Source organism: Mustela nigripes, chromosome 14, assembly GCF_022355385.1.
Source record: "Mustela nigripes isolate SB6536 chromosome 14, MUSNIG.SB6536, whole genome shotgun sequence".
NCBI lineage: Eukaryota > Metazoa > Chordata > Mammalia > Carnivora > Mustelidae > Mustela > Mustela nigripes.
In genome coordinates this window covers 40,250,715-40,278,620 of record NC_081570.1, presented here as the reverse complement: position 1 = coordinate 40,278,620, position 27,906 = coordinate 40,250,715, and the positions used below count along the sequence as shown (strand labels likewise).

The 27,906-nt window shown below is 35.3% G+C and overlaps 1 protein-coding gene across 1 annotated transcript in view; it reads left to right on the top strand.

The window, feature by feature from the left end:
• The window catches only part of FAF1 (Fas associated factor 1), a 537,816-nt gene that overhangs the window by 137,972 nt on the left and 371,938 nt on the right, over nt 1-27,906 (top strand). The window contains exon 4 of the mRNA XM_059374699.1: nt 520-722. Within this exon, the coding sequence (XP_059230682.1) occupies nt 520-722 (203 nt within the window). The remainder of the gene's footprint in view (nt 1-519; nt 723-27,906) is intronic.

The following is a 27,906-nucleotide window of genomic DNA, read 5'->3' as shown; positions in this document are numbered from 1 at the left end:
CTGGTTAGTTGGTGGTTTGTTGTCAAAAAAGTAAGGGAATTTCATCTTGATGGCATCTGCTTTCTATGCAAAGCAGGGAAAAAATAATCTTTTAAGACTGAGGAGTATGATAGAATGGAGATTTAAGAATGCTTAATTTCTGAGTTTTGTGGAAAGTAGAGTTAATCAAATCTTTCAGTGAGCAAATGAAAGTGAATGAAGAAGACACTTCTTAATTCACAGAAATTAATGCTCTAATAACATCATAACAATATAAGGCAAAAATATGATTAAATGCTAAATGATATGTATGATACTGCTAATAGACATAGAAAGACAAAGATGGGAGGGAGAGTAGTAGTGGCTTTCAGTTGCTAGGGAAGATTTTGTGGAGGAAGTAAAACTTTAGTTAGGCCTTGATGCATAGGTAGGTAAATGTGATTGGAAAACCAACACAAGCCAAGTATGGAATGAGTCCTTAGTGGTAATCTGTAAGGATTTGATTGATGATAATCTTTTTTTTTTATGTCAATATTTCAGTGACTATGGAGGTGAGACTATACCAGGACCTGCATTTGATCCAAGTCACCCAGGTTCAGCTCCTGCTCCCTCTTCCTCTTCAGCATTTCGACCTGTAATGCCATCTAGGCAAATTGTAGAACGGCAGCCTCGGATGCTGGACTTCAGGGTTGAGTACAGAGACAGAAATGTTGATGTGGTACTTGAAGACAGCTGTACTGTTGGTAAGGTTTTTCCTAGCATAAAGCCTTCATAAATAAACAATTCACTAGGCAAACATTTAGTTTATATTCTTTTCTTTTGAGTTGACTGCCAATAAGAAGGGAAAAAAGGCAAATTGAAACTGATATTTTCCATACAGATAATTGTGCTTCATTTTGAAATACTGTGTTGATACTGAGGCAAGTTTGAGAATAATTCTTTTGTTCACTTACATGGACTGGTATAAGATGCTGTTTTAGGGCAGATGCAAATCAAACTTTTAAATATATTGTGTGTTGTACTTTATAGCTGAAATTTATTCTGTTTTTATGTTATGGTTAATGAGAGATCAGAAATAAGACATGTTTCTATCATTCCTTCTACCTGCCAGTTGAATAACTTCCAGTTGAATAATTGCTTCAATACTATACTTTCAAAGGAAACTTAAAGTGTATGGCTGCCATTATTGGATAGATTTTACCCGATTCCATTCCTTTCCTTTCCTTTCCTTTCCTTTCCTTTCCTTTCCTTTCCTTTCCTTTCCTTTCCTTTTCCCTTGTCCTTCCCCCCTTCCTTTCTTCTACTTCTTCTTCTTTTTTTTTTAAAGATTTTATTTATTTATTTGACAGATCACAAGTAGGCAGAGAGGCAGTCAGATGGGGTAGGGGAAGCAGGCTTCTCGCTGAGCGGAGAGCCCGTTGCGGGGCTTGATCCCAGGACCTTGGGATCATGACCTGAGCTGAAGGCAGAGGCTTTAACCCACTGAGCCACCCAGGTGCCCCGCTTCCTTTCTTTTTTAAGGATTTTATTTATTTATTTGACAGAGAGAGCACAAGCAGGCAGAGAGGCAGGCAGAGGAGCAGAGGTGGGCAGGAGGACCCTGATGTGGGGCTGGATCCCAGGACTGTGGGATCATGATCTGAACCTAAGGCAGATGCTTAACCAATTCAGCCACCCAGGTGCCCCTTTTAGATTACTATAGACAAACTGTGTTGTATTCATATTTGATTAAGATTATCTGACTCATTAATGTAATTTTGCCTTAAATCTAAATTCCAGATATTTCTGAAATTTTGCTTTTGTTTTTTAAAGGAAGATTCTTGCCTAATTTTATTTAATTATTTTACTTGAGGTATATTACAGGGGCCCCTGGGTGGTTTAGTAGGTAAAGCATCTGACTCTTGATCTCAGCTCAGGTCTTGATCTCAGGATTGTGAGAAAAAGCCCTGCACTGGGCTCCAAGCTGGGCATGGAGCCTACTTTTAAAAAAAAGGCGGGGGGAGAAGAAGAGGTACATTGCAGAGAAAGGCAAAACTGTTAGAATATTGGTCATTCTCAAACACTAATCAGATTGTTATTCCTTTACTTAAAGCCATTTAGAAACTTTCTGTTGATTTAGGATGAAATTAAAATCTTTCATCATGGTCTCTATGTCCCTGGCTGGTCAGGCTCCTGCTACATCTCTGGTTTTCATTTGTTACCACTTTCATCCTTGTTCACCATGCCTAAATTGTTTTAGTGTTGTTTCAAGTTCTTGAATAGGTTATTAGCTCACTCAGGGCCTTTGTACATGTATCTCCTTCTGCCCAGATTTCATTAGTCCATTCATTTTTTTCCCATGCTCATTCCCACTCCTCCCTTTTTTCCTTCAATTGTGCTAAAAAAAAAAAAAAAAAAAAGCACATAATATGATATGTATCCTTTTAACAAATTTTTAAATGTACAATTGTTAACTATATGCATGCACATTGTTGTACAGCAGATCTCTAGAACTTTTTCATCTTATGTAATTAAAACTGTATCCATCAAATGGCAACCTCCATTTTTCCCTTCTATCAGCCCTTGGCAACCAGCATTCTACTTTCTGCTTAGATGAGTTTGACTACTATAAATATATCATAATAAGTGGAATCATACAGTGTTTGTCCTTCTGTGTCTGGCTTATTTCCCTAAGCATAATATCCTTAAGTTTCATCCATGTGGTAGCATATTACAAGATTTTCTTCTTCTTTTTAAATGCTGAATAGTAATCCATTGTATGTATATACTACATTTTCTTTATCCACTCACTCATCCATGGACATTTAGCTTGTTTTCACCTCTTGGATATTATGAATAACGCTGCAGTGAACATGGGTTTGCAAATACCTCAAGATCCTACTTGCAATTTTTGGGGGGTAAATACACAAATGTGGAGCTATTGGATTGTATTTGGTTCTTTTTTATTTTTGGGGGGAATGTCCATATTCTTTTCCATAATGGATGCACCATTTTAACATTCCCACCAACATAAAATGCATAGGCATTCCAATGTTTCCACATCCTTGCCAGCACTTGCTATTTTATGTTCATTAGCAACATTGAGCATCTTCTCATATACTTGTTGGTTATTTGTATGTCTTCTTTAGAGAAATGCTTATTCAGGGCCTTTTCCCATCTTTAAATTAGGTTATTTACTTTTCTTTATTTTGAATATCAACTCCTTATCAAATACATGCTTTGCAGATATTTTCTCCTTTACAATCTCATTGACTGTTTCCTTTGCTGCGCTAAAGCTTTTTAGTTTAATCTAGTCCCAGTTGTCTATTTTACTTTTGTTGTCTTTGCTTCTGGAATCATATCCATGAAATCATTGCCAGGACCAATGTGTGAAGCTTTTGCTTTATATTTTCTTCTATGGGTTTTATAGTTTCAGAACTTGTGTTTGAGTCTTTAATCCGTTTTAAGTCAAGTTTTGTATATGGAATAAGGGTCCAACCTTTTGCCTGTAGAAACCCAGTTTCCCCCCCACACCATTTATTAAAAAGACTATCCTTTCTCCATTGTGTAGACTTGGCATTCTTGTCAAATTATTTGACCCATTTGCCTGGATTAATTTCTGGACTTGCTATTCTGTTCCATTGCTCCGTATGTTTTTCTTTATGCCAGTAGGTACTGTCTTGATTACTTTGTAAAATGTTTTGATTTCAGGAAGTATGAGGCCATCAGCTTCATTTTTCTTTCTCGAGATTGTTTTGGCTATATAGGATCCTTTGTGGTTCCTTATAAATTATAACACTGTTTTCTGCAAAAATGTCTGCAAAGATGCCTTTGGGATTTTGATAGGGATCATACTGAATCTGTAGCTTGCTTTGGATGGCATAGATATTTTAACAGTATTAAGTCTTTTAATCCATGAACATGTGATGTCTTTTCATTTGTTTCTTCTGTACTTTAACATTGTTTTTTGCTTTCATTGTACAAATCTTGCTTTCTTGGTTAAGTTTATTCCTGTGTATTATTGTTTTTGATGGTATTGTAAATGAGATTGTTTTATTAGTTTCCTTTTTAGATTGTTTGTTGTTCATGTAGAGAAATATAGCTAGTTTTGGGGTGTTAATTTTGTATCTTGTAACTTTGCTAAATTTGCTTGTTATTTCCATCACTTTTTTTTTAAATGGAATCTTAGGGTTTTCTACATATAATATTTGAAACATAATTTTATTTCTTGCTTTCTGATTTGGATGCCTTTTCTTTCTTGCTTTCTGATTTGGATGCCTTTTCTTTCTTTTTATTCCCCAATTGCTCTGGTGAGGACTTCAGATATTCTGATGAATAAAAGTGGCAACAATGGGCATTCTTGCATTGTTCATGATCTTTAGAGGAAAAGATTTTAGTTTTCACCATTGGGTATGATATTAGCTGTGGACATTTCATATATAGCCTTTATTATGTTGCGGTAATTTTCTTCTATTTCTGGTTTGCATATTTTTATCATGAAATGGTGTTGAATTTTGTTGAATGCTTTTTTGGCATCTATTGAGATGATCTTGTAACAGTTTTCTCTTCATTTTGTTAATATGGTGTATCACATTGATTGATGGATTCCATATGTTGAACCATCTTTCCCTCACATATGTAAATTTCATTTGGTTATGGTGTATGATCTTTTTAATGTCCTGTTGAATTTGGCTTTCTAATATTTTGTTGAAGATTTTTGCATTCATGTTCATCAGGGTAATGTTGGCTTATAGGTTTTTATTCTTGTTCTTTTAGTGTCCCTGTTTGGCTTTGACATCAGGGTAATAATGACTTCATAAAATGAATTTGGAAGTGTTCTTTCTAATTTTGGGGATTAGTTTGAGAAAGAGTTATATTAATTTTTCTTCAGATGTTTGGTAACATTCTCTTTTGAAACCACCTGGTACTGAATTTTTCTTTTTTGGGAAGTTCATTACTGATTCAGTCTCTTTACTAGTTATAGATTTATTTAGATTTTCTGTTTCTTCAGATTCAGTCTTTGTAGGTGATACGTTTCTATGAATTTACCCATTTCTACCAGGTTATCCCATTTGTTGGCATATAATTGTGCCTAGTAGTCTATATTCATATTATTTCTGTGACATCAATTGTAATGGCTCCTTCTTCCTTTCTGCTTTTACTGAGTCTTCTTTATTTTCTTAGTTTAGGCTAATAGTTTATCAGTTTTCTTGATCTTTTCTAATATCAACTCTAGTTTTGCTGATTTTTTAAAATTATTTTTTCTATTCTCTTTTAATTTCTGCTCTAATCTTTATTATTTCCTCCCTTTTTCTAACTTTGAGCCTAGCTTTTTCCTTTTTTAAAAGTTACTTGAGGTATATTAAGTTGTTTATTAAATCTTTCTTGTTTTTTTTTTTTTTTTAATAAATGTAGGCATTTACTGCTATAAACTTTCCTGCTTTTCCTACATCCCTGAAGTTTTTTCTTTGGTGTGTTGTATTTTTGTTTGCATATGTCTCCAGATGTTTTTTAATTTCTCTTTTGATTTTTTTCTTTGATCTTTTGGTTGTTTAAGCATAAGTTGTTTAATTCCAGAATTTTCCAGGATAGATGACATGTTAGATCACACACAAGTCTTTTTTTTTCTTTTTTTAAAGATTTATTTCTATTCTAAAGATTTTTATTTATTTATTTGGGAGAGAGAGTGTGTGTGAGCATGAGGAGGGGCAGAGGAAGAAGCAGATTCTGTGCTGAGCAGGGAGTCTGATGTGGGACTCAGTGCCAGGACTCCAGGATCATGACCTGAGCAAAAGGCAGCTGACTAAGCAACTGAGCCACCTGGGCACCCCTAAAGGTTTGTTTATTTATTTGGGAGAGAGAGCATGGGGGAAGTAGAAGAGGGAGAGAATCTCAAGCAGATTCCTTGCTGAGCATGGGCCCTGAAATAGGGCTTGATTTCATGGCCCTGATCATGAGCTGAGCCAAAATCAAGTGTTGGTTGCTTAACCAACTGAGCCACCTAGGTGCCCCAGGTCTCAAACAAGTCTTAATAGATTTAAGAAGATTGAAATCATATCAAGAATGTTTTCCTACTATAGTATAATGAAACTAAAAATCTATAGTAGTTTCCTTTTGCTTCCTTCTTCTTAAATTCATTATGACTGATTTACAACTTAACATGGCATCTACTCTTGAGAATGTTTCATGTGTGCTTCTATTTTGCTGCTTTTTAGTGTAACGTTTTGTATGTGTCTGTTAGGTTCATTTGTTGTACAGTTTGTTCGAGTCTTATGTTTGCTTATTGATCTTCTGTGTGGAAGTTTTGTCAATTATTGAAATCCCCTACTATTATCATGTTGTTGTGTGTTTCTCCCCTCAGCTCTGTCATTGTTTGCTTCATATATTGTGTGCTTTGATGTTGGGTACATGTGTATATAATTGTTACATCTTCCTAGTGAATTGACTCTTTTACCATTACATTATGTCCTTTCTCTCTTGTGAAAGTTTTTGACTTAGACTCTATTTAGTCCATGTAAGTGTGGCCACCATGTTCTGCTTTGGTTACCATTTGCATAGAATATTTTTTTCTTTTAAAGATTTTATTTGACAGAGATCACAAGTAGGCAGAGAGAGAGAGAGAGGAGGAAGCAGGCTCCCTGCCAAGCAGGACCCTGGGATCATGACCTGAGCTGAAGGCAGAGGCTTTAACCCACTGAGCCACCCAGGCACCCCTAGAATATTTTTTTCTATCCTTCCATCATTCTGTGTGTCCATGAATCTCAAGTGAATCTCTTGTAGATACATATAGTTGTACTTTTTTTTTAATCCATTCAGCCTTTTTTTTTTTCTGTCTACAGAGTTTTATCCAATTACATTTAAAGTAATTACTGGTAGGAAAGGACTTACTATCTTTATTTTGTTTATTATTTCCTTTGTCTTGTGGCTTTTGTTCCTTTCTCTTTCCGTCTTTGTGTTCATTGATTTTTTTTTTTTTGTAGTATCATGCTTTGATCTTTGTTCCATTTTGTGTGTGTGTGTGTGTATACGTGTGTATGTATGTGTGTATCTTCTGTAGCTGTGTTCTTTCTATCTTCTAATCTTCTCTGTTATCTTTGCAGTTACCATGGGAGCTTACATAAGACATAGTTTTAATAATCTATTTTAACCTGCTGACTTAAGTCACCAGTAAAACTAGTCTTTATTTCTTCCCTTCATTATTGATACCACAAATTACATCCTTTCATATTTACCATTAGCATTTTTTTTTTAAAGATTTTATTTATTAATTTGACAGAGAGAGATCACAGTAGGAGAGAGGAAGGGAAGAGATCACAGAGAGAGGAAGGGAAGCAGGCCCCCCGCTGAGCAGAGAGCCCGATGTGGGACTCGATCCCAGGACCCTGAGATCATGACCTGAGCTGAAGGCAGCGGCCCAACCCACTGAGCCACCCAGGCGCCCTACCATTAGCATTTTATAGTTATACTTATTTTGTATGCTTTTGTCTTTTAGCTTCTGTACCAGATTAAGTGATTAATCACTACTGTTACAGTATTCTGTACTTGCCTAGAGTGTTTTGTAGTTGTCTATATATTTACCATTGACAGCTTTATACTCCTGTGTTGATATTTAGTATCCTTTTGTTACAACTGGAGTACTCACTTTAGTGTTTCTTTTAAAGCAGTGTTGAACTTTCTCAGCTTTTGTTTATCTGGGGAAATTTTTTATTTGTCCTTAATAGATGAAGAACAGGTTTCCTGAATATAGTATTCTTGTTTGGTAGCTTTATTCTTTCAGCACTTTTAATATATCATTTTATCCCCTCTGGCCTGCAAAGTTTTAGTTAAAAATCTGCTGATACTGGGAGCTCCCTTTATGTGATGAACTTTACACTTGTTGCTTTCAAATTCCTTTTTGTCCTTTAATTCAAAAACTTGATTTTAATGTGATTATTATTTTTTGGGTCCTTTATGCTTTATGAATCTGTTTCCTACCCCAGGATGTGTTCACTATTATTTCTTCAAATAAGCCTTCTGCTCCTTTGCCTTATTTTCTGCAACTCCCATAATGCCTGTATTGGTCCTTTAATGGTTTCCCATTAGTCCTCTGGCTTTTTTCACTCTTTCTCTTGCCTTTTTTCTTTTTTCTCTTCTGACTGGATAATTTCAAATGACTTGTCTTCAGGTTTACATATTCTTTATTCTGGTTGATCAAGTCTGTTGTTGAGCCCCTTTAGTGACTTTTCAATTCAGTTATTATATTCTTTAGCTTCGAAGTATGCTTGGTTCTTTTTTTTTTTTAATAACTTTCTATCTCTAAGTTGATATTTAAAACGAATTTATAATTTTATAATTACCAAAACCTATCTACTGATATTTGAAAAATAGTTTTATTTATTTTTACAATAGTAATTAATCAGATTTGGTCCTGCTTATTGTTCATATAGATTTTCAGTAATATTGCTAAGGCATCCTTGGTGTGTTAGTAGGAAACCCCTTATATAGGGTTTTACTAGACTTGACTTTACTTTCCTAGTTTAGTGATGAATATATTTATTATAGGGCAAAGAATTCAGTACCATATCACACTATTTCTTTTAATTAAAATTATCTCAGATTTTTATCTGTTTTTAAAAAACTGGAAAGAAGTCATATATTAAATAGATTTGAACTGCTATTTTGTATCATGTGGCTGAGTAGTTAACAATGTCTCATTTCAAAGTGACGTGATTCTTTTTGTTGGAATATTTGGTATATGGTGAAAATAAATGGATCACTTGAACCACGCTTTTCATTGGTTTACTCAGTTGGAGTGAAATCCCTTCTTATTTCAAAGATGGTGATCAGAAATGCTGGCTTCTCGGGATGTTAATGTCCTACTTTAATTCTGTCTGAGTCTGGAGGATAGTCTGTGAAACTGTTTTATAGCTTTGTTATAAAAACATGTGATAGAATTTCCAGAAAACACATTTGTTAAGCTGTTGGCTTTATAATTAATTGTAAAAGCAGACTTAAAGAGTAGAAAGTCAAGTCATCATTCTGTTTGAAAACAAATGAAATAGTTATAAACATAGAAATAAAATATGATTCAAAAGAGATTATATACTGATATGGTACAACTCAAAGCTTCTCCTTCTAATTATTCCAGTTTTTATGAATTGAATTGCATGCCAAAGAATCATATCATGCGTCTTTTCTGTGTTCACTGTTAAGTTTGTTAATATGCATCACTGTGGAAGTTATGTGCAGAGATATTTGGGACTTAATGGAAAATTTTTTCTTCTTTCACTGCATTTGGTTGATTAAGTTCTGTTTTATAGTAATATTATATGAATTCTTCCTTCATTTTTATGACCTCTGTTACAGTTCAAGAGTTAATCTCTTTCATGAATTATTTTATTTTTAAAAGACTTTATTTATTTATTTGACAGAGAGAGACAGAGCAAGAGAGGGAACAGAAGCAGGGGCAAGTGGGAGAGGGAGAAGCAGGCTTCCCACTGAACAGGGAGCCCAATGCAGGGCTCAATCCCAGGACCCTGGGATCTTGACCTGAGCCAAAGGCAGATGCTTAATGACTGAACTACCCAGGTGCCCCTCTTTCATGAATTATTAACGCAATTCCTCCGATTTCTATTCTTTCATTTTCTTTATTTCTCTAGTCTGTATTGCATACTTGTCCTATAGTGATGTTTCTAGAAAGTAAATCTTATTATACATCTTTCAGTGGTTCTTTATTTCCTATATTCTATTTGATTTGCCCCTCCTGTGTGAGAAAACTCACATATTCTAATATTACATGTAAATATCTCTCCTTTATGAAACCTTTCCTAACCTCCATGGAAAAAGTTAAGTTGATTTATTCATGGATCTTATTTTCCCCCTAAAGATTTTATTTATCTATTTGACAGGCAGAGATCACAAGTAGGCAGAGAGGCAGGCAGAGAGAGAGAGGAAGAAGCAGGCTCCCTGCTGAGCAGAGAGCCAGACACAGGGCTCTATCCCAGGACCCTGAGATCAGGACCCAAGCTGAATTCAGAGGCTTAACCCACTGAGCCACCCAGGGGCCCCTCATTTGTGGATTTCAAAACATCTTACTCTTTCTTTGTTTTTCAGGTTTCCTTTGTCAATGTTAACTTCTCAAACTGAGAGACTAGATCTTATTTAAATTCTGCAAGCACAGTGATTAGCACAGAGCAATATCTGCTGAGAAAATAAATAGTTCAGTAAATAAGCATATGTATGTATTTGTTTATTTATTAAAATATTTACCAGAGGAAAATTTAAAAATATGTTCCGTAAAGTTTAGGTGACCTGAAATATAATTGTTAAATACTTTGTATACATAGTCCAACTTACTGTTATTAAGAAATTGGATAAATAGTAATTTTTCTCTGTATATATAAATGTTAAAATGCAAAGAGATGCTAAATAAGATCCAGTTTTGTTATTATCAGGAAGGCTCTGCAGTGTGTAAAGAAAGCCTAAAGGCAGCCAACAACTTTGTATCACAGTGACACCTAGTGGTAATTATATTGGTCTGTTAATATTTTTAGTCTGTTATTTATTTATTTGTTTATTTCTGCAGTTTTGTTTTATTACAGAATCCTTCTGGGGTTTCTTGAATAAATTTAAAGAAGTATTTTAAGACACTGTTTTTTCTATAAAATACCATCTAGTGTGAAGTAGTATGATCTCGAGGATAGGAATTATTGTGTATTTTTATGCTTATAATATATAGCACTGGATTTAACCTAACATACAGGTATTTTTTCAATTAAGTTTGTTGAATCAGTGCTGCCAGCAAATCTACTTTTGCTGGGCCTATTCAGCATAGCCTTAGTTTCATTTCTGGAATGGAAAATAGAAAAACTGTCATTTGTTTAACCATTTGCCTCATTTTCTTTTCTGTTTTTAATTACTTTCTGAAACGTGCTTTTATTATATTGGATAACATTCTAGTTTAAATGAGTCAGATTGAGTATAGAAAGAGTTAAAACATTTAGCAAGCGCATTTTGAGGCTAAAAAGTGGTTTAGGATATTTCAAACTAGTTTTTGTCTTGAATCTATGAACTTAGTTTCCTGTCTTGACTCTGTAACTCAGATTAACTATGTAATTTTTGGCATATGCCTTTACCCCTCTATGTTCAGTCACCCTTTATGAATAATAACCACTATATAAATGATTTTTGTTGTTATTAGTGCATGTGAAAGGAGAGAAAGAGTAGCAGTCTTACTTGTCTTATACATGTTGTAAGCCTGAAATGACAAGAGGATTGATCATAGCTTACATTTGTTGGGGGGGGTGTGTGTTTGCAAATGTTGTACATTAGTTGCTTTGTTCTTTGGTCCATCCGCAAACTGATATTTATTGCCTCCATGCTAACAATTGTGCACTCCCCAAATTATTTATAAGATCATTTCAGTACCTAAATAAGAGCATCTCAATTTGGGCCTTAATGTGCATAGTTATTTTTTATTCATGTGTTAGGAATTCATGTCTTTAACCTAGCTTCACATTTCTAAATACTATATTTTCAGTAAAAATCTTTTTTCTGAGAGGCATATTTTCCCCCTTCTGTCATTATTAAGTCTCTGCTCTTAGCAGTTTGGTATAGAGTTTAAGGTTATCATTTTATAAAAAGTTTTTAAGCTTTATTTAAAATTACTTTTTCCTTCAACTACTTTTATCACTCATGTCATTTTTTTTTTGTTGTGTTATCTTCAAAACAAAGAAATGAAGATCAGAAGGATGTTTTCTAACATCTTATTTTGTACCACTTATCTTTCAGTCTCCTCTTCCTTTGATAATTCCCTATCACCTGCCTTTGAAAGACTCTAAGATGACTTTTGAAAAAAAATTATTTATTTATCTATCTACCTATCTGTCTGTGAGAGAGAGAGCGAGAGAGAGAGAGTGCGCACATGCACAAGGAGGGGGATAAGGAGGCTCCCTGCTGAGCAAAGAGTATGATGCGATACTTGATCCCAGGACACTGGGATCATGACCTGAGCTGAAGGCAGGTGCTTAACTGACTGAGTCACCCAGGTGCCTCTTTATTCACTTTTTTTTTTTTTTTAGATTTTTTAAAAAATTTATTTATTTGACAGAGAGAGATCACAAGTAGACAGAGAGGCAGGCAGACAGAGAGAGGGAAGCAGAGAGCCCGACGGGGAACTCGATCCCAGGACCCCGAGATCATGCATGACCTGAGCCGAAGGCAGCGGCCCAACCCACCGAGCCACCCAGGTGCCCCCCTTTATTCATTTTTTAATACAGACACAAACACACATACACACACACACAGACACACACACATAAAATAATCATATTACCTGTTATACACCAGCCACTATGCTCACTCTACTTGGTTCCTATACAACACTTAAAACAATACCATGAGGCAGTCATTGTTATCCCTGTTTCAAAGATGAGTAAACTGAAGCTCAGAGAATTCCTAAATCATAAATTCAGTCTTAAACTGAATCTAGAACTCGTGATCTTTCTAGTGAAATAATTTCTATTATGAAAGTAGATAGTGCTGTGAGGATAATGAAAAGGAAGATTCCATTTTAACTGGCATCTTGGGAGATGGGAAGGGAATAAGTGGGGTGGTGAGGGTGGTCGGGAAAGATTTCAGATGGACCAACTTAAGAACTATGAAACAAAATATGTTATGTGGATGTAGTTGTTGGGTAGTTTATTCTAGGCAAGGAAAGCACAGAAGCAGGAATGATAATGTGGTGTCTGGTGGACTAATGAGGAATAATGCAGTCTTGAGCATGAATCTGGGGTTGTGGTCCTCAGTTGAACAGTTCACTTCAGTGGAACCTCTCCTTTTCCACTTCCCTCCCCTGAAGCTACCTTACTTAGTTCCTGCCTCTGCCCTTTTGTACTCATTGACTTACTTTTTTTTTATTATATAATTTTTTATTTTTTATAAACATATATTTTTATCTCCAGGGGTACAGGTCTGTGAATCACTATTTTCACATTACTTTGAGATAGCCAGAAACTGAATCCCTACTTTATAGTTGTGAGAACTGACAAAAGAGAATAAGAGATTTACTGGTTCTTGGAGATTAATGACTGTGGAGGGATCTGTAAAAATGTTCTAGTTTTTACTAGAAAAAAAAGCAGTATATGTATATTATATATATGTATGTATATGTATAATAAAATATGTAGAAAATATTTATATTTTCTACATATTTTATACATACTTTTCTTAGGGTCATCTGGTGCATTCGTCAGTACTTTTAGAAATGCAATGCTTATTAATTTTAAGGCATTACTTCATTTCTTCAGCAACTCTGTCTATAATTTTATAGATAAAATCATTTTATACATCAACCACATGCAAAAAGGAGGTATTAGTTGCATGTGTTTGTTTTTCCTTATTTTGAGTTGCCACCTATAAGCTCCATTCCTTTGACCTCACTCTTCTTTCAGAGACAGACCTTACAAGGTAAATGTATTTTCTGTCTTGATGATTCTTCAGCTATTAAAGACAGTACTGTTTTTTTTTCTTCCCATTTCTTCAGGCTAAACATCTTTAGTTCATTCAACCATCCCAGAGTTGTATTGAAATTAAAATACATTCTGTTTGCGAATATAATATATAAAGTATGGTGTTTATAGTTAACAATGTTGTATTTATATTTGAAATTTGCAAAGAGAATAGCTTTTTAAAGTTTTCATCACAAGAAAATAGTTATAACTATATGAGGTAAGTCATGTTAACTAAACTTGTGCTAATTATTTTGTATTATACATGCATATCAAATCGTTATGTTGTATACCTTGAACTAATGTATCAATTATATCTTAAGAAAACTGAAAAAATGTATACTATAGCTACTAATTGTTGTTAGTCATATTTTCTTAGGTATCACTTTCAGAAACTTCTCCATTTTTAGAACTGTGATTCATTTTAGGAGGTCAGTGTGCTGCATAGACAGTGTGACAGTCATATGAATGCCCACTTTGGGCTGAGAGATCATAGTTGATCTAACCTCTTCTCTGATTGAGGAATGTCATTTCTTTCTTTTTTTTTTTTAAAGATTTTATTTATGAGAGAGAGAGAGAGAAAAAAAAAACATAAGTGGGGGAGGGGAGGAGCATAGGGACAAGCAGGCTCCTTGCTGAGCATGGAGCCCAGCAAAGGGCATGATCCCAGGGCCCTGAGATCATGACCTGAGCTGAAGTCAGATGCGTAATGGCGTCTCCCAGCACCCCAGAGGCATGTCTATTTCTATTAGTGTAACTTCTGTTAGTTTAGGGAGCCACTGTTTCATGATGTTTCAGAGTCTCACACATCTTGAGGTGGTGGTGATTGGTATTACTTCCTGTCCTGTGCTCACTCTATTTATCTTTGTAAAGCAATTTTTTCATGGTTTCTCAACAAGTCTGTGTACCTGTTAGACTGAGTTTTTTAAAGACAGACATAAATTCTTCTTATTTTTATATTGTGCTTGGTTCTTGGCAATAGTAGGCATCAATAAGATATTTGTTGAATGGCTTTTTGGAATAATGAGATTAGCGATGGTCTGATACTAAAACTTGTAGCTTAAAAATATCTTATCGATGGGGCATCTGGGTGGCTCACTTGGTTGAGCGTGTGACTCTTGATTTCGGCTCAGGTCTGATGTTAGGGTCATGAGTTGATCTCCAGGTTGGGCTCCATGCTGGGCATGGAGCCTGCTTAAGATTCTTCCTGTCTCTCTACTCACCACCCCCAAAAACCTCCCAAATTTTATCCTGTTCCTCTTCCTTTCTTTTAGTTTGCAATGTTTTCTTGCTAAGGACTTCATTTTCTACAGTCCTAACCCCTGTATGGCTTGAATTTCTGATTAGTTAAGACTGTTCTATTCCCTTTTCTAAGACCAACATGTTTGCCATCTTAGTGGACTGGAGTCTAAAGAAGAGAAAGCAATAGGAAAATTTATGACATTGCTAGTTATTACCTCTTCTGTCAGCCCAACAATCTCTTGTAATAATTTATTTCATGTTGGCATTTTAGGATTGTTGTACTTTTGAGCTGATCCTCTTCCCTCCACTTCTCCCTGACCCCCTCTCCCTTTCAGTTGTTTATGCCATTAGAGGATATTAGACTATCCCACTAATGGATTTGGTTTGGAAACTTTTTTACAAGCTTGGAAAATATGTTTGAGTTTGGTGAGGACCAAAGAGACTTAGCTATACTTTATTTAATTCTTGGTCCCAAAATATAAAGATTTATAGGATATGTGATAACCCAAGACAAATAGAATAAATTACCTAGCCCTCTTTCCTTGGCTTGGTCATTACAGTAACTCAAACCCTGATATAAACTAACATCAACCAAAATTTCTCCAGGATTCCTAGGCATGTGGAAAGTCTGAAATTTTTGTTTATTTGGTTTTTCCTAATCAGATTAGATCCTTTGCCACTTAACTATGCTGTTGCAGAAATACCAACCCTCAATCAGATAGCCTCCTAATTATTTTCTCTACCTCTAGTCTTTCTCCATTCTAGCTGATTCTTCATGTTCTTGCTCTACATGTATTTGTTTACATGTTTGTTTGTTTATTCACTCAAAAAGTATTTTCTACTCTGATCCAGGTACTATATTCAAGCCTAGATATAGAATGGAAAAGAAAATAGCCCTGGCATTTGTCTTCATAAAACTTACAGTCCAGTGAAGAATACAGATATAATCAATTTATAAGGAATAATTTGCAACTTATGTTAAATGATCTCTCAAAAATATAATTATATCACTCCTGTGATTGAAAAAATCTCATGTACCTTCTCAACAGGTTAAAAAAGAAAAACTGTATGATCATTTCAACATATATAGAAAAAGCATTTAACAAAAAAATCCAGTGTCCATTTGAAAAAAACTCTTCAACGTTAGAAGTAAAAGTAGATTCCTCAACCTGATAAAAGATATTTCTAGAAATCCTATACTTAGTATACTTAATGGCGAAAGATTAAACCCTTTCTAAGATTGAGAACAAGGCAAGAATGTTCACTCCTACCACTTGTGTTCAACATTGTCACTCAAAACATTATCATTTGAAAATGACAGGGTAGGGCGCCTGGGTGGCTCAGTGGGTTAAGCCGCTGCCTTCCGCTCAGGTCATGATCTCAGGGTCCTGGGATCGAGTCCCGCATCGGGCTCTCTGCTCGGCAGGGAGCCTGCTTCCTCCTCTCTCTCTCTCTCTGCCTGGCTCTCTGCCTACTTGTGATTTCTCTCTGTCAAATAAATAAATAAAATCTTTAAAAAAAAAAAAAAGAAAAGAAAATGACAGGGTAATCAATGTAGAAAACCCCAAGAATCTACAGAAAAGCTATTAGGAAAAAAAAAAAGCTACTAGAAACAGTAATTGAATTTAGTAGTCATAGGACGCAAAGTCGCTATAGAAAAATCAATAATATTTCTTTACACTGTAATGAACAATTAGAAACTAAAATTAAAAAAAATACTTTTTATTAAAAATACCATTTACAAAAAGGACTTAGGGATAAATTTGGCAAAGAATATGCAAGGCCTTACACTGAAAACTGTAAGACATTGCTGAGAAAAATTAAAACTAAATAAATAGAGTATTATCTTGTGCATGAATTGTAAGACTCAATATTTTTAAAATGTCACTTTTCCTCACATTAATCTGTAAAATTAGTGTAATTCCAATAAAAATTCCAGTTTTTTTAAATAAAAGAACTGACGAGTTGATTTTTTTCTTTAAGATTTTATTTGTCAGAGAGAGTGAGCAAGTGCACAAGCAGGGAAGTGGCAGGCAGAGAGAGAAGCAGACTCCCTGCTGTGCAAGGAGCCTGATGCTGGACTTGATCCCAGGACTCTGGGATCATGACCTAAGCCAGAGGCAGACACTTAACTGACTGAGCCATCCAGGCATCCCATAATGAGTTGATTCTAATATTTATATTAAAATGAAAATGGTATAGAAGAGTTAAGAGTTCTGAAAAAAGAACAAACTTGGATGTCTCCATACCACATAATTTTTAAGACCTATTTCAGGACAGTAGCCATGACAGTTTTTGTTTTGTTTTGTTTTTGCAAAGAAAGATAGACAAACAGATCATTGAAACAGAGCAGAAATAGACCCTACATTTCCCTGATTAATTCAACTCTGTAGGAATAGATAGTCTCTTTTAAAACAATGGAGCTGGCACAATTGGACATCTAAATGCAAAAAAAAAAAAAAAAAAAAAAAGGAAGCAGCAGCAGCATTAGCTGTAGCAACTTAAACTTTATACTACATACCAGAATTAATCTCAAATAATTCACAAGCTGAAGTGTAAAAGATGAAATTGTAGAATTTGTGAAAGAAAATCTTGGAGACTTTGGGTTAGGCAAAGATTGTTTCTTCCCCAAATAGAACACAAAAAGTACAAACTCTTAAAGGAAAATTAAAATACTGAACTTCATCAAAATTTATACACACTGCTCTTTGAAAAACATTCATTCTTATTTTTTTAAAAAATATTATTTACTTGAGAGAGAGAGAGAGGGAGAGCTTAAGCAGGCAGGGTGAAGGGTAGAGGGAGAGGCAGAGAATCTCAAGCAGACTCCCTCTGAGATACAGAATGGAAAAGAAAATAGCCCTGGCATTTAGTTCGGAGCCTGAATCAGGGCTTGATCTCATGACCCTAAGATTGTGACCTAGGCTGAAACCAGAAGCTAGATGCTTAACTGACTAAGCCATCTAGGCACCCAGAAGGACATTCATTCTTAAGAAAATGAAAAGACAAGCTGAAGACTTGGAGAAAGTAATTGTAAAACACATACCTTATAAAGGATTTGTATCCAGAATATCTGAAGAATTCTCAAAACTCGATCCTAAGAAAACAAAAATCCCAATAAAGGACAAGAGATTCTATTGGATACATCATCTAAGCAAACATAGAAAGTAATCATGTGAAAAGATGTTTTAATACCATTGGTTATTAGGGAAATACAAACTAACATCATAATGAGATACAACAACACACCTGTTAGAATGGCTAAATTTAAAAGCCTAAATACCAAGGACTGGCAAGGATGCAAAGAACTTTCATATATAGCTGTTAGGAAAGCAAAATGGTAGGAATGCTTTTGAAGACAATTTTGGTAGAATGTTGTTATTTAAAACATGTACTTAGCATATGACCCAGAAATTCTATTTCTAGTTATTTACTCAAATGAAAATATGTCCCCACAAAGACTTGTACTTGTATATTCATTGCAGCTTTATTCATAATGGCCTCAAGCTGGAAATACGTCAAATTGTCCATCAACTGATGAGTGGATAAACAGCTGTGGTACAACCATGCAATGCAATAGTATTTAGCAATAATAAGGATAAACTACCAATGCAGGTAACAATGAATGAATCTTAAAATATTACATTAAATGGAAGGAGCCAACACAAAAAGGAATCTTTGGAATTTCATTTATATATCCTTCTGAAAAGACAAAACTAGTTGATGAAATCAGATTACTGGTTGCTAGAGTTAGGGATAAGGGAGGGGATTGACTGTGAAGGGGAATATGAGGGAACATTTCAAGGTCATGGAAATGTTCTTAAACTTGATTGTGGTGGTTGTTTCACAGGGGTATGTGTCAAATCTCATTTCATCAAATTGCACCCCTTTTAGGACAAGTTTAAGCTGATTAGCTTGGCATATATACACATATATATGAATGATAAGTTCAAGCTAATCAGCTTGGGATATATATATAGTATATGCACATATACTATTTATATTAAAGAAAATATAATTTAATAAATTAATTATATATATGTGCCTTACAGCTTTCTATACTACATATATATATATATATATATATATATATATATATATGCATGCCTTACAGCTTTCTTTCCCTTACAAGCACTCATTTCTCATTTCATTGTGTACTACTGTGACCCACCTGCTCTTCTAGCTCTTAAGGATAGGCTTGACATTAAAATGTTTTAAGCACTTTAAGCAGCTTGATGAGACATTAATAAAATATAATCCCAAGAGGACAAATTAAGCAGTGTGTAGTATGGCAGAAAACTACCTTTAGGCAGAAGTGATTATTAAGTTAAACTAGAATGAATTGTCCGTGTTGCTTACCACAGAACATGGAGAGCCCATAGCAACATGGAGCTGGTTATCAACATGCTTGAAAACTAAGCCATTTCTTTTATTCATCCATTCTTCTCATTCTCAGATTCTACAAGTTGCTAAACTTCATAGGAGTGTTCTAATTTTTTTAAAAAAGATTTTTATTAATTTATTAATTTGACAGAGAGAGAGAGATAACAAGTAGGCAGAGTGGCAGGCAGAGAGAGAGAGGGGGAAGCAGGCTCCCTGCTTAGCAGAGAGCCCGATTATACCATTATGAATTCCACCAAAGTTCTAATAGCTGCATATCACCACCAACAAAAAGAATTTTGTGTCCTTTTAATTTTAGCCATTCTGGTGGATATGGTTTCTAAATGTGGCTTTAATTTATATTGCCTGATGATTAATAATAACTAATGACACTGATCATCTTTTTGTGTGCTTAATGGATAATGCATATCTTCTATAAAGCACTGAATAGATGTGTTACAAGTGGACCTTGCATTGTTTTTAATCTTAAGAGGGAAGAATTTGGTCTTTAATTATATTAGTTGTATGTTCTTCAGCAGTGTGTTTTATTGCATTGGGTTTGTCAATGATTTCTTGTATGTGATACCAAAAACATGGTAAGAAAAGAAAAAGTAAGTGAAGTGGACTTCGACAAAATTAAAAACTTGTGTGCGTCAAGAATTCTGTTCACAAAATGAAAAGGCAAGCTACAGAATGGTAGAAAATACTTGCAAATCATATCTGATTTGGGTTTAGTATCCAGAATATGTAAAGAACTACAACTCACCAACAAAAAAAAATCCACAAACAATCCAATTGAAATTGTTCCCACCACAAAAAAGAAATAAGAGTTGTTAAAATAGTAATCAAATTTCACTATATAAATGTGTCAAATCAACATACGTACACCTTAAACTTACACAGTGTAAGGAGATAAAAGGAATCCAAATCGGCAAAAAAGTCATCAAACTTTCCCTCTTCACCGAAGACATGATATTGTATGCAGCAAACCCAAAAGCTCTACCCCAAAATCTCTAGAATTGATACAGGAATTCAGCTGCTTTTCTATACACTAACAGTGAAGCAGAAGAATGAGAAATCAAGGAACCAATCCCATTTACAACTGCTCCAAAAAACACAAGGTACCTAGGAATAAACCTAACCAAAGAGGTAAAGGATCTGTACTCTGAAGACTACAGAACGCTTGAAAACAAATTGAGGAAGATGGAAATGGAAAAATACTCCATGCTCATGGATTGGAAGAACAGATATTTTTGTTAAAATGTCTAGGATGCCCAAAGATATCTATACTTTCAATGCAATCCCTCTCAAAATACCATCAGCATTTTTTATAGAGCTGGAACAAACAATCGTAAAATTGAAAAGACCCTGAATAGCCAAAGGAGAGTTGAAAAAGAAAACCAATGCCGGAGGCCTCATAATTCCGTACGTGAAACTGTATTCCAAAGCTGTAATCATGAAGACATTATGGTACTGGCACAAAAACAGACACATAGATCATTGGAACAGGATAAAGAACCCAGAAATGAACCCTCAACTCTATGGTCAACTAATCTTTGACAAAGCAGGAAAGAATGCCCAATGGAAAAAAGTCTCTTCAACAGATGGTGTTGGGAAAACTGAACAGCAACATGCAAAAGAATGAAACTGGAACACTTTCTTACATCATACATAAGAATAAACTTAAAATGGATGAAAGACCTAAATATGAGCAGGAATCCTGCAAAATCCTAGAGGAGATCGCAGGAAGTAACCTCTTTGACCTCAGCCACAGCAACTCTTCTGGCTAAATGCATCTTCAAAGGTGAGAGAACCAAAATAAAAAATGAACTATTGGGACCTCATCAAGATAAAAAGCTTTTGCACTGCAAAGGAAATAGTCAACAAAACTAAAAGGCAACCTACAGAATGGGAGAAGATATGTGCAATGTTGTATCAGATAAAGGGCTAGTTTCCAGAATCTCTAAAGAACTTACCAACTCACCCAAAAAAAGCAAAAAATCCAGTGAAGAAATGGGCAGAACACATGAACAGACCCTACTCCAAAGAAGACATTCAGATGGCCAACAGACACATGAAAAAATGCTCCATATCACTTGTCATCAGGGAAATATAAATCAGAACCCCAGTGAGATACCACCTCATGACTGTCAGGATGGCCAAAATGAACAGCTCAGGAGACAGTAGATGCTATGGGGATGTGGAGAAAGGGGACCCCTCTTAACTGTTGGTGGGAATAGAAACTGATGTAGCCACACTGGAAAACAATATGGAGGTTCTTCAAAAAGTTAAAATAGAACTACCCTATGACCCAGCAATTGCACTACTAGGTATTTATCCAAATGATACAAATGTAGTGATTTAAGGGGCATCTGCACCCCGGTGTTTATAGCAGCAGTGTCCACAATAGTCAAGCTATGGAAGGAGCCCACTTGTGGATAAAGAAGAGGTGGCAGACGTGCGTGCGCGCGCGTGCGCGCGCGCACACACACACACACACACACACACACACAGGAGTATTACTCAGCCATCAAGAAGAATGAAATCTTGCCATTTGCAATGATGTGGATGGAACTAGAGGGTATTATGCTAAGCAATAAGTCATTCAGAGAAAGGTAAATACCATATGCATTCACTCATATGTGGATTTAAGAAACAGATGACCATAAGGGGAAGGGAAAGCAAAATAAAATAAGATGAAAACAGAGAGGGAGGCAAACCATAAGAGGCTCTTAACTCTTAACAAACTGAAGGTTGCTGGAGGGGAGGTGGGTGGGGAGGGGTAATTGGGTGAGGGGCATTAGGGAGGGCACTTGAAGTAATGAGCATTGGGTGTTGTATGCAATTGACGAATCACTAAATTCTATCCCTGAAACTAGTAATACAGCATATGTTAATTAAATTGAATTTAAATTAAAATATCAATTGAAAACTAAATTAGGAATAAATAAAAATGAAACAAACAATGAGCAAAGGACTTGAGTAGATATTTCTCTCAGGAAGTTATACAAATGGCCAATAAGTACATGAAAATATGTTGAACATTATGAATCATTTGGAAAATCCAGATCAAAACCAAAATGAGATACCACTTCACACCCATCAGGCTTTCTTTTATCAAAACAACAGAAAGTAGCAAGAGTTGATAAAGATAAGGAGATTTTGGAACCCTTGTTCACTGCTGATGAGAGTATAAAATGGTGGAACCACTGGGGACACAGTATAACAGTTCCTTGGAAAGTTAAACATAGAATTACCATATAATCTATTAATCCCATTTCTGAGTATATACCCAGGAGAATTGAAAGCAGGGACATTTACAGAAGAATAGAATGAGAAGTAAAAGCATCACAGGACACCTGGGTGGCTTAGTTGGGTGTCCAACTCTTGATTTCGGCTTAGGTTATGATCTTGGGGTTGTGGAATCAAGCCCTGCATCAGGCCCTATGCTTAGCAGGGAGTCTGCTTGAGATTCTCTTCCTCTGCCCCATCCCCCTACTCACACGTGTGTGCTTGCTCTCTCTTTCAAATAAATAAATCTTAAAAAAAAAAAAAGAGTAGAAGCATCCCAGGGGACCATCAGCCAGCTGATAAATAGATAAGCAAAATGTGGTTTATACCTACAATAGAATATTCAGCTTTAAAAAGGAATGAAATTCTGCCTTATGCTACAACATGGATGACAGTTGAAGACATGCTAAATGAAATGAGCCAGACACAAAAAGACATATTTCATTTATAAGAGCTACTGATAATAGTCAAATTCTAGCAAATAAAATAGTGGTTACCAAGCGTTGGGCGAGTTTGGAAGAGGGCGTTACTGTTTAATGGGTACAGAGTTTTAGTGTAGAGTAATGAGTACATTCTGGAGATGGATGGTGGTGAGTTGCACAGTGTGAAATTACTTAATGCCACTGAACTGCACACTTTAAAATGGTTAGAGTGGAGCATTTGATGGTATGTACGTTTTACCATAATAAAGAAAAGAAAAAAAAAACCAGTTTGCCAGATTAGAAATTAATATCTTTTGTTTTCAATTCACTTTTCTTTCACTACTAATGAGTTAATACTTCACTGGGTTTATTGGCTCTTTTATATGTGAGTTTATATATTGCTACTGAGTTAAAAATTTTATAAAACCTTTTTATATGAATGAGATTAACCTTTTATTCATTATCTGTTTTGCAGATATTTTCCTAATTTACATTTTTATTTTATTGTGCTTTTGGAGAGAAGGAAATTCTTATTTTGGCAATAGTGGACTTTTTCTCCAAGTTTTTCCCTTTATGGTGGTAGTTAGGAAGCCCTTTCCATCCTGACTTACTATTCAGTTTTTGTATTCTTCAGAGTGCTAAACTTAATGCCTTACATTTAGTGAATATAACATGAATATGAGGTTTTAGATCTGGAAGAGGTGTTAGAAGCTATTTAGTCTAGCTGCTTTATTTTACAGATACAAAACCTTAAAACTCAGGAAGGCTACCCTGCCATGGCCCCATAGTAGTTAGTAGACCCTAAAATAGATAGTGAATGTCTTTTTATGTTCAGCCCAGTCTCTGTCCACTAAACTTAAAATAATTTTCTGGTATGGATGGCAAGCACAGAGTGTCTTTGTTTGGCCAGAGGCTCTATAGTACAAGAAGCAAAGAGGTAAATAGCAACAGAGTCACAATGAAAATTATTTGATTATTGTTACTGACCAGTATGCTTCATAAAACCTGAACTTTTCCTCCCTAAAAACTTACTGTGTGTACTTCCCTTACCTATTAATTATAATCTTTATGTTTCTTTCAATGTTCAGGGAGAAATAAAGACCTATGCCATTTAATCTCACAGACACATTCGCTTTTAGAGTAGTCTGAGAGAGTGTTTTTATGCATTGTTGGGTGTAATCTCAAGTACATGCAGAACCCAGTGACACACTATAAATAGCTATAAAAATGAGCAGAATTTTCAGGAAACCATTTGTCTCAGAATCCCTAGATAGTGTAATGTGCTTCTTTTGATATAGACTCTTAATCTGATTTTCCTAAAAAAAATAGCTTTGATAGTTCAAACAAGTATTTGTAGGGACTAATAGCTTATAGTGTTTGAAAGAAGGAAGTGATAGGAAGCACTAAAAGATTTCTGACTTGTAAACATGTCTGTAGAATAAAGGGGAGACTTCACTTTTGAGGACTGTGCTTCTGAAAAATACATATGATACATTATTACACATTTTTTTCTTCTAGGTGACAGGTTTGATTTCCTTATTGTGTCTACTGAAATAGGCTCTCATTTTTGGGGGGCAGTTTTAATATTTTGGTGCCACTTTGTGCTGTCACTTAAGTAAAAAAATGGCAACAGGTGGCATTACCAGCGTCCTTAACATGAAATACATTCATAGCTTTTTTTTTTTTTTAATTAATGTGGAATTTGAGGCCCAGAGAGAGCGTTCAATTTGCCTTAATAATAGTTACCTAGTGATTGAACTGGGATAATGTTTTATATCCTAGTGATCATAGCATGGCAACAATGTTCTGTATTCTGCTTGGAAGTTATTACAGTCCTTGTATCTAGTTTTCACTACATCTTTTCCTCTGTGAGAGGAATTAATTGGAATGTATTAATAGCCATTTGTTTTATATTGATAGAATCCTCTTTTTCTTCATCCCATATTTAGTTGCCTTTACAAACTATAAAGGTCTAATAGTACGTATTTCTCCCAAATGACTTGAAAGAAGGTAGTAAGTTTTTTAGACAATATTTGTTAAAACTTGGGAATCTGAAGGAAGATAAAAACAGCTACATAAAATGTCTGTTTCTTAGGCATTTAAATGGCAGATAAAGTGTTTATAAATTTGTTTTCAGTTTACGGTAGTGTAACAGACTAAATGACATCTTGTTAATGATTTCTCTGTTGGGCAGGCCAAAATCTGTTTAGACTAATTGCTGACTGTGGTGTGAGGTAGTCTTTTTTTTTCTTTCCTTTTTCTTTTTTAGCTTTCTTGTCATAGAAACTGGAAAACTAGAGAAATGTTGCTGTTAAAACAAAAAAAGCGAAATGGAGTGCCTGGTGGCTCAGTCATTTGAGTGTCTGACTCTTGATTTTGGCTCAGGTCATGATCTTAGGGTCCTGGGAGTCCTGCATCAGGCTCAGTGCTCAGCAGGGAGTCTGCTTAAAGATTCTCTCCCTCTCCTACTGCTCCTCCCCCAAGTCATGCTTTCTCTCTTTTTATCAAATAAATACATCTTTTTTTAAGAATGATTTCTTTCTTTCTTTCTTTCTTTCTTTCTTTCTTTCTTTCTTTCTTTCTTTCTCTCTCTCTCTTTCCTTCTTTCCTTCCTTCCTTCCTTCCTTTCCTCCCTCCCTCCCCCTTTCCCCCCCCCCCTCCCCCCCTCCCTCCCTCCCTCCTTTCCTTCCTTTTTTTTTTTTTTTAAGATTTTATTTATTTATGAGAGATTGAGAGCACAAGCAGGGGGAGCGGCAGAGGTAGAACCAAAATCCCTACTGAGCAGGGAGCCCTATGTGGGACTCGATCCCAGGACCCCAGGATCATGACCTGAGCTGAAGGCAGATGGTTAACTCACTGAGCCACCCAGGTGCCCTTCAAATAAATCTTTTTTTTTTTTTTTTTAAGATTTTATTTATTTGTCAGAGAGAGAGAGAGAGGGAGAGAGAACAAGCACAGGCAGACAGAATGACAGGCAGAGGCAGAGGGAGAAGCAGGCTCCCTGCTGAGCAAGGAGCCCGATGTGGAACTCGATCCCAGGATGCTGGGATCATGACCTGAGCTGAAGGCAGCTGCTTAACCAACTGAGCCACCCAGGCGTCCCCAAATAAATATTAAAAAAAAAAAAAAGTGAAGATAATTATACTCAGAGCAGTGTTTGTAATATCCTTATTCATGTATAGAATAAATTGATAGATGGAATAATTTATGGTTCATGTTAATATAAAACCACATGAATATAAAACATAATAATTTCCAATGTAAAGGTAGGCATTATTGGGTAAAATAGAATTAATGTGCCCAACAATAGCTGAATATACTTTCATGAGCTACATCTGTGATTGGTTAGTTTTTATGAAACTTTTCAAACCTGGGAAAGCATTGGGAGTAACTTTGCTGGCAGTAACTTTGAGAAATAAAAATTATAAGAATTTCAGTTTCTGCCACTAATGGAGTAACTGGTGTGGTGCCTGCTGAAAGCACCCACAACAGTGGACAAAATATGTGAAACAGTTCTCTTTGGGTATTGGACAACAGGCAACATAACAGACCTGTGATACCTGAGAAAATGGAAACAAACAGGTGAGCTTAATAGTTTCTTCTGATTTCTGCATGGAGAAAATTTCTAGGCCATTGTTTACAGAAGGGAACCCAAACAGAACCTAATAGTCTTGTTGAGATGAAAAAAAGGGCTCAGAGATCTATAATGCTTAAATGATTGGAATGTTCTGGGCAGAATACTAAAGAAAAGAGAGCTACATGGAGAAAAACTCTAGAAGTCTGGATTGTGCTCCGCCCAAATCTTTGGCTGAATTTGTATATCGTAGGCCAACTTGAACAACTCCTTGACAACTCCGTGACAGTAGACACTCCAGAGTATTTTGTTACTAATTGAAACTGAGAAATTTTTAAAAAATTTATTTATTGATAAATAAACTAGAACTCATTATATGTTGACATAAATAAGATTCTGTATGAAAAATAATTACTTTTACAAAATAAAAAAAGAGAAAGGGGACATTGTTTTCCATTTTTTACCAACTCTTCAATGTCTATGTAGAAGATAGCTAGATTCTTAGATCTGCTACTTTGTTCATTCTGTTGTAGTATGTTGTTTCTGTTAAGTATGTGAAGAAATTGTGTCACCAACTGATACATAATTGGAGAAAAGAGGAGTATTGTAATAGCCTTTTCAGATAATATTCTTACAGTTTTATTTGATATTATTTGATACTACAATCAAAGCCTGGTAATTGGTAATTTCTTAAAGATTATTGGCAATGTAAAATCTGAAACCACATCAGCAAGATTTTGGTATTGTTAAATTAAAATTCACTGGAATATTCAGCTTCAGTAGATGATTTTCTAATCTCTATGAAATAGTTATTTGGGTTTATCTTTGTGTATGATGTAAGAGAATGGCCCAATTTCATTCTTTTGCATGTGGCTGTCCAATTTTCATAGCACCATTTATTGAAGAGACTGCCTTTTTTGCATTAGGTATTTCCTGATTTGTAAAAGATTAGTTGACCATAGAGTTGAGGATCCACTTCTGGGGTCTCTGTTCTGTTCCACTGATATATGTGTCTGTTTTTGTGCCAATACCATGCTGTCTTGAGGATCACAGCTTTGTAATATAGTTTGAAGTCAGGCATTGTGATGCCCCCAGCTTTGCTTTTCTTTTTCAGCAATCCCCTGGTGATTTGGGGTCTTTTCTGGTTCCGTACAAATTTTAGGATTGTTTGTTCCAGTTCTATGAAAAGTGCCGATGGTATTTTGATAGGGATTACATTGAAAGTGCATATTGCTCTGGGCAATATAGACATTTTTATAGTGTTTATTGTTCCAATCCATGAGCATGGACTGTTTTTCCATCTCTTTCTGTCATCCTCAGTTTCTTTCTTAAGTGTTCTATAGATTCTAGAGTACAGATCCTTAACTTCTTCGGTTAGGTTTATTCCTAGGTATCTTATGGCTTTTGGTGCAATTGTAAATGGGATTGATTCCTTGATTTCTCTTTCTTTTTTTTTTTAATTTTTTATTTTTTATAAACATATATTTTTATCCCCAGGGGTACAGGTCTGTGAATCACCAGGTTTACACACTTCACAGCACTCACCAAAGCA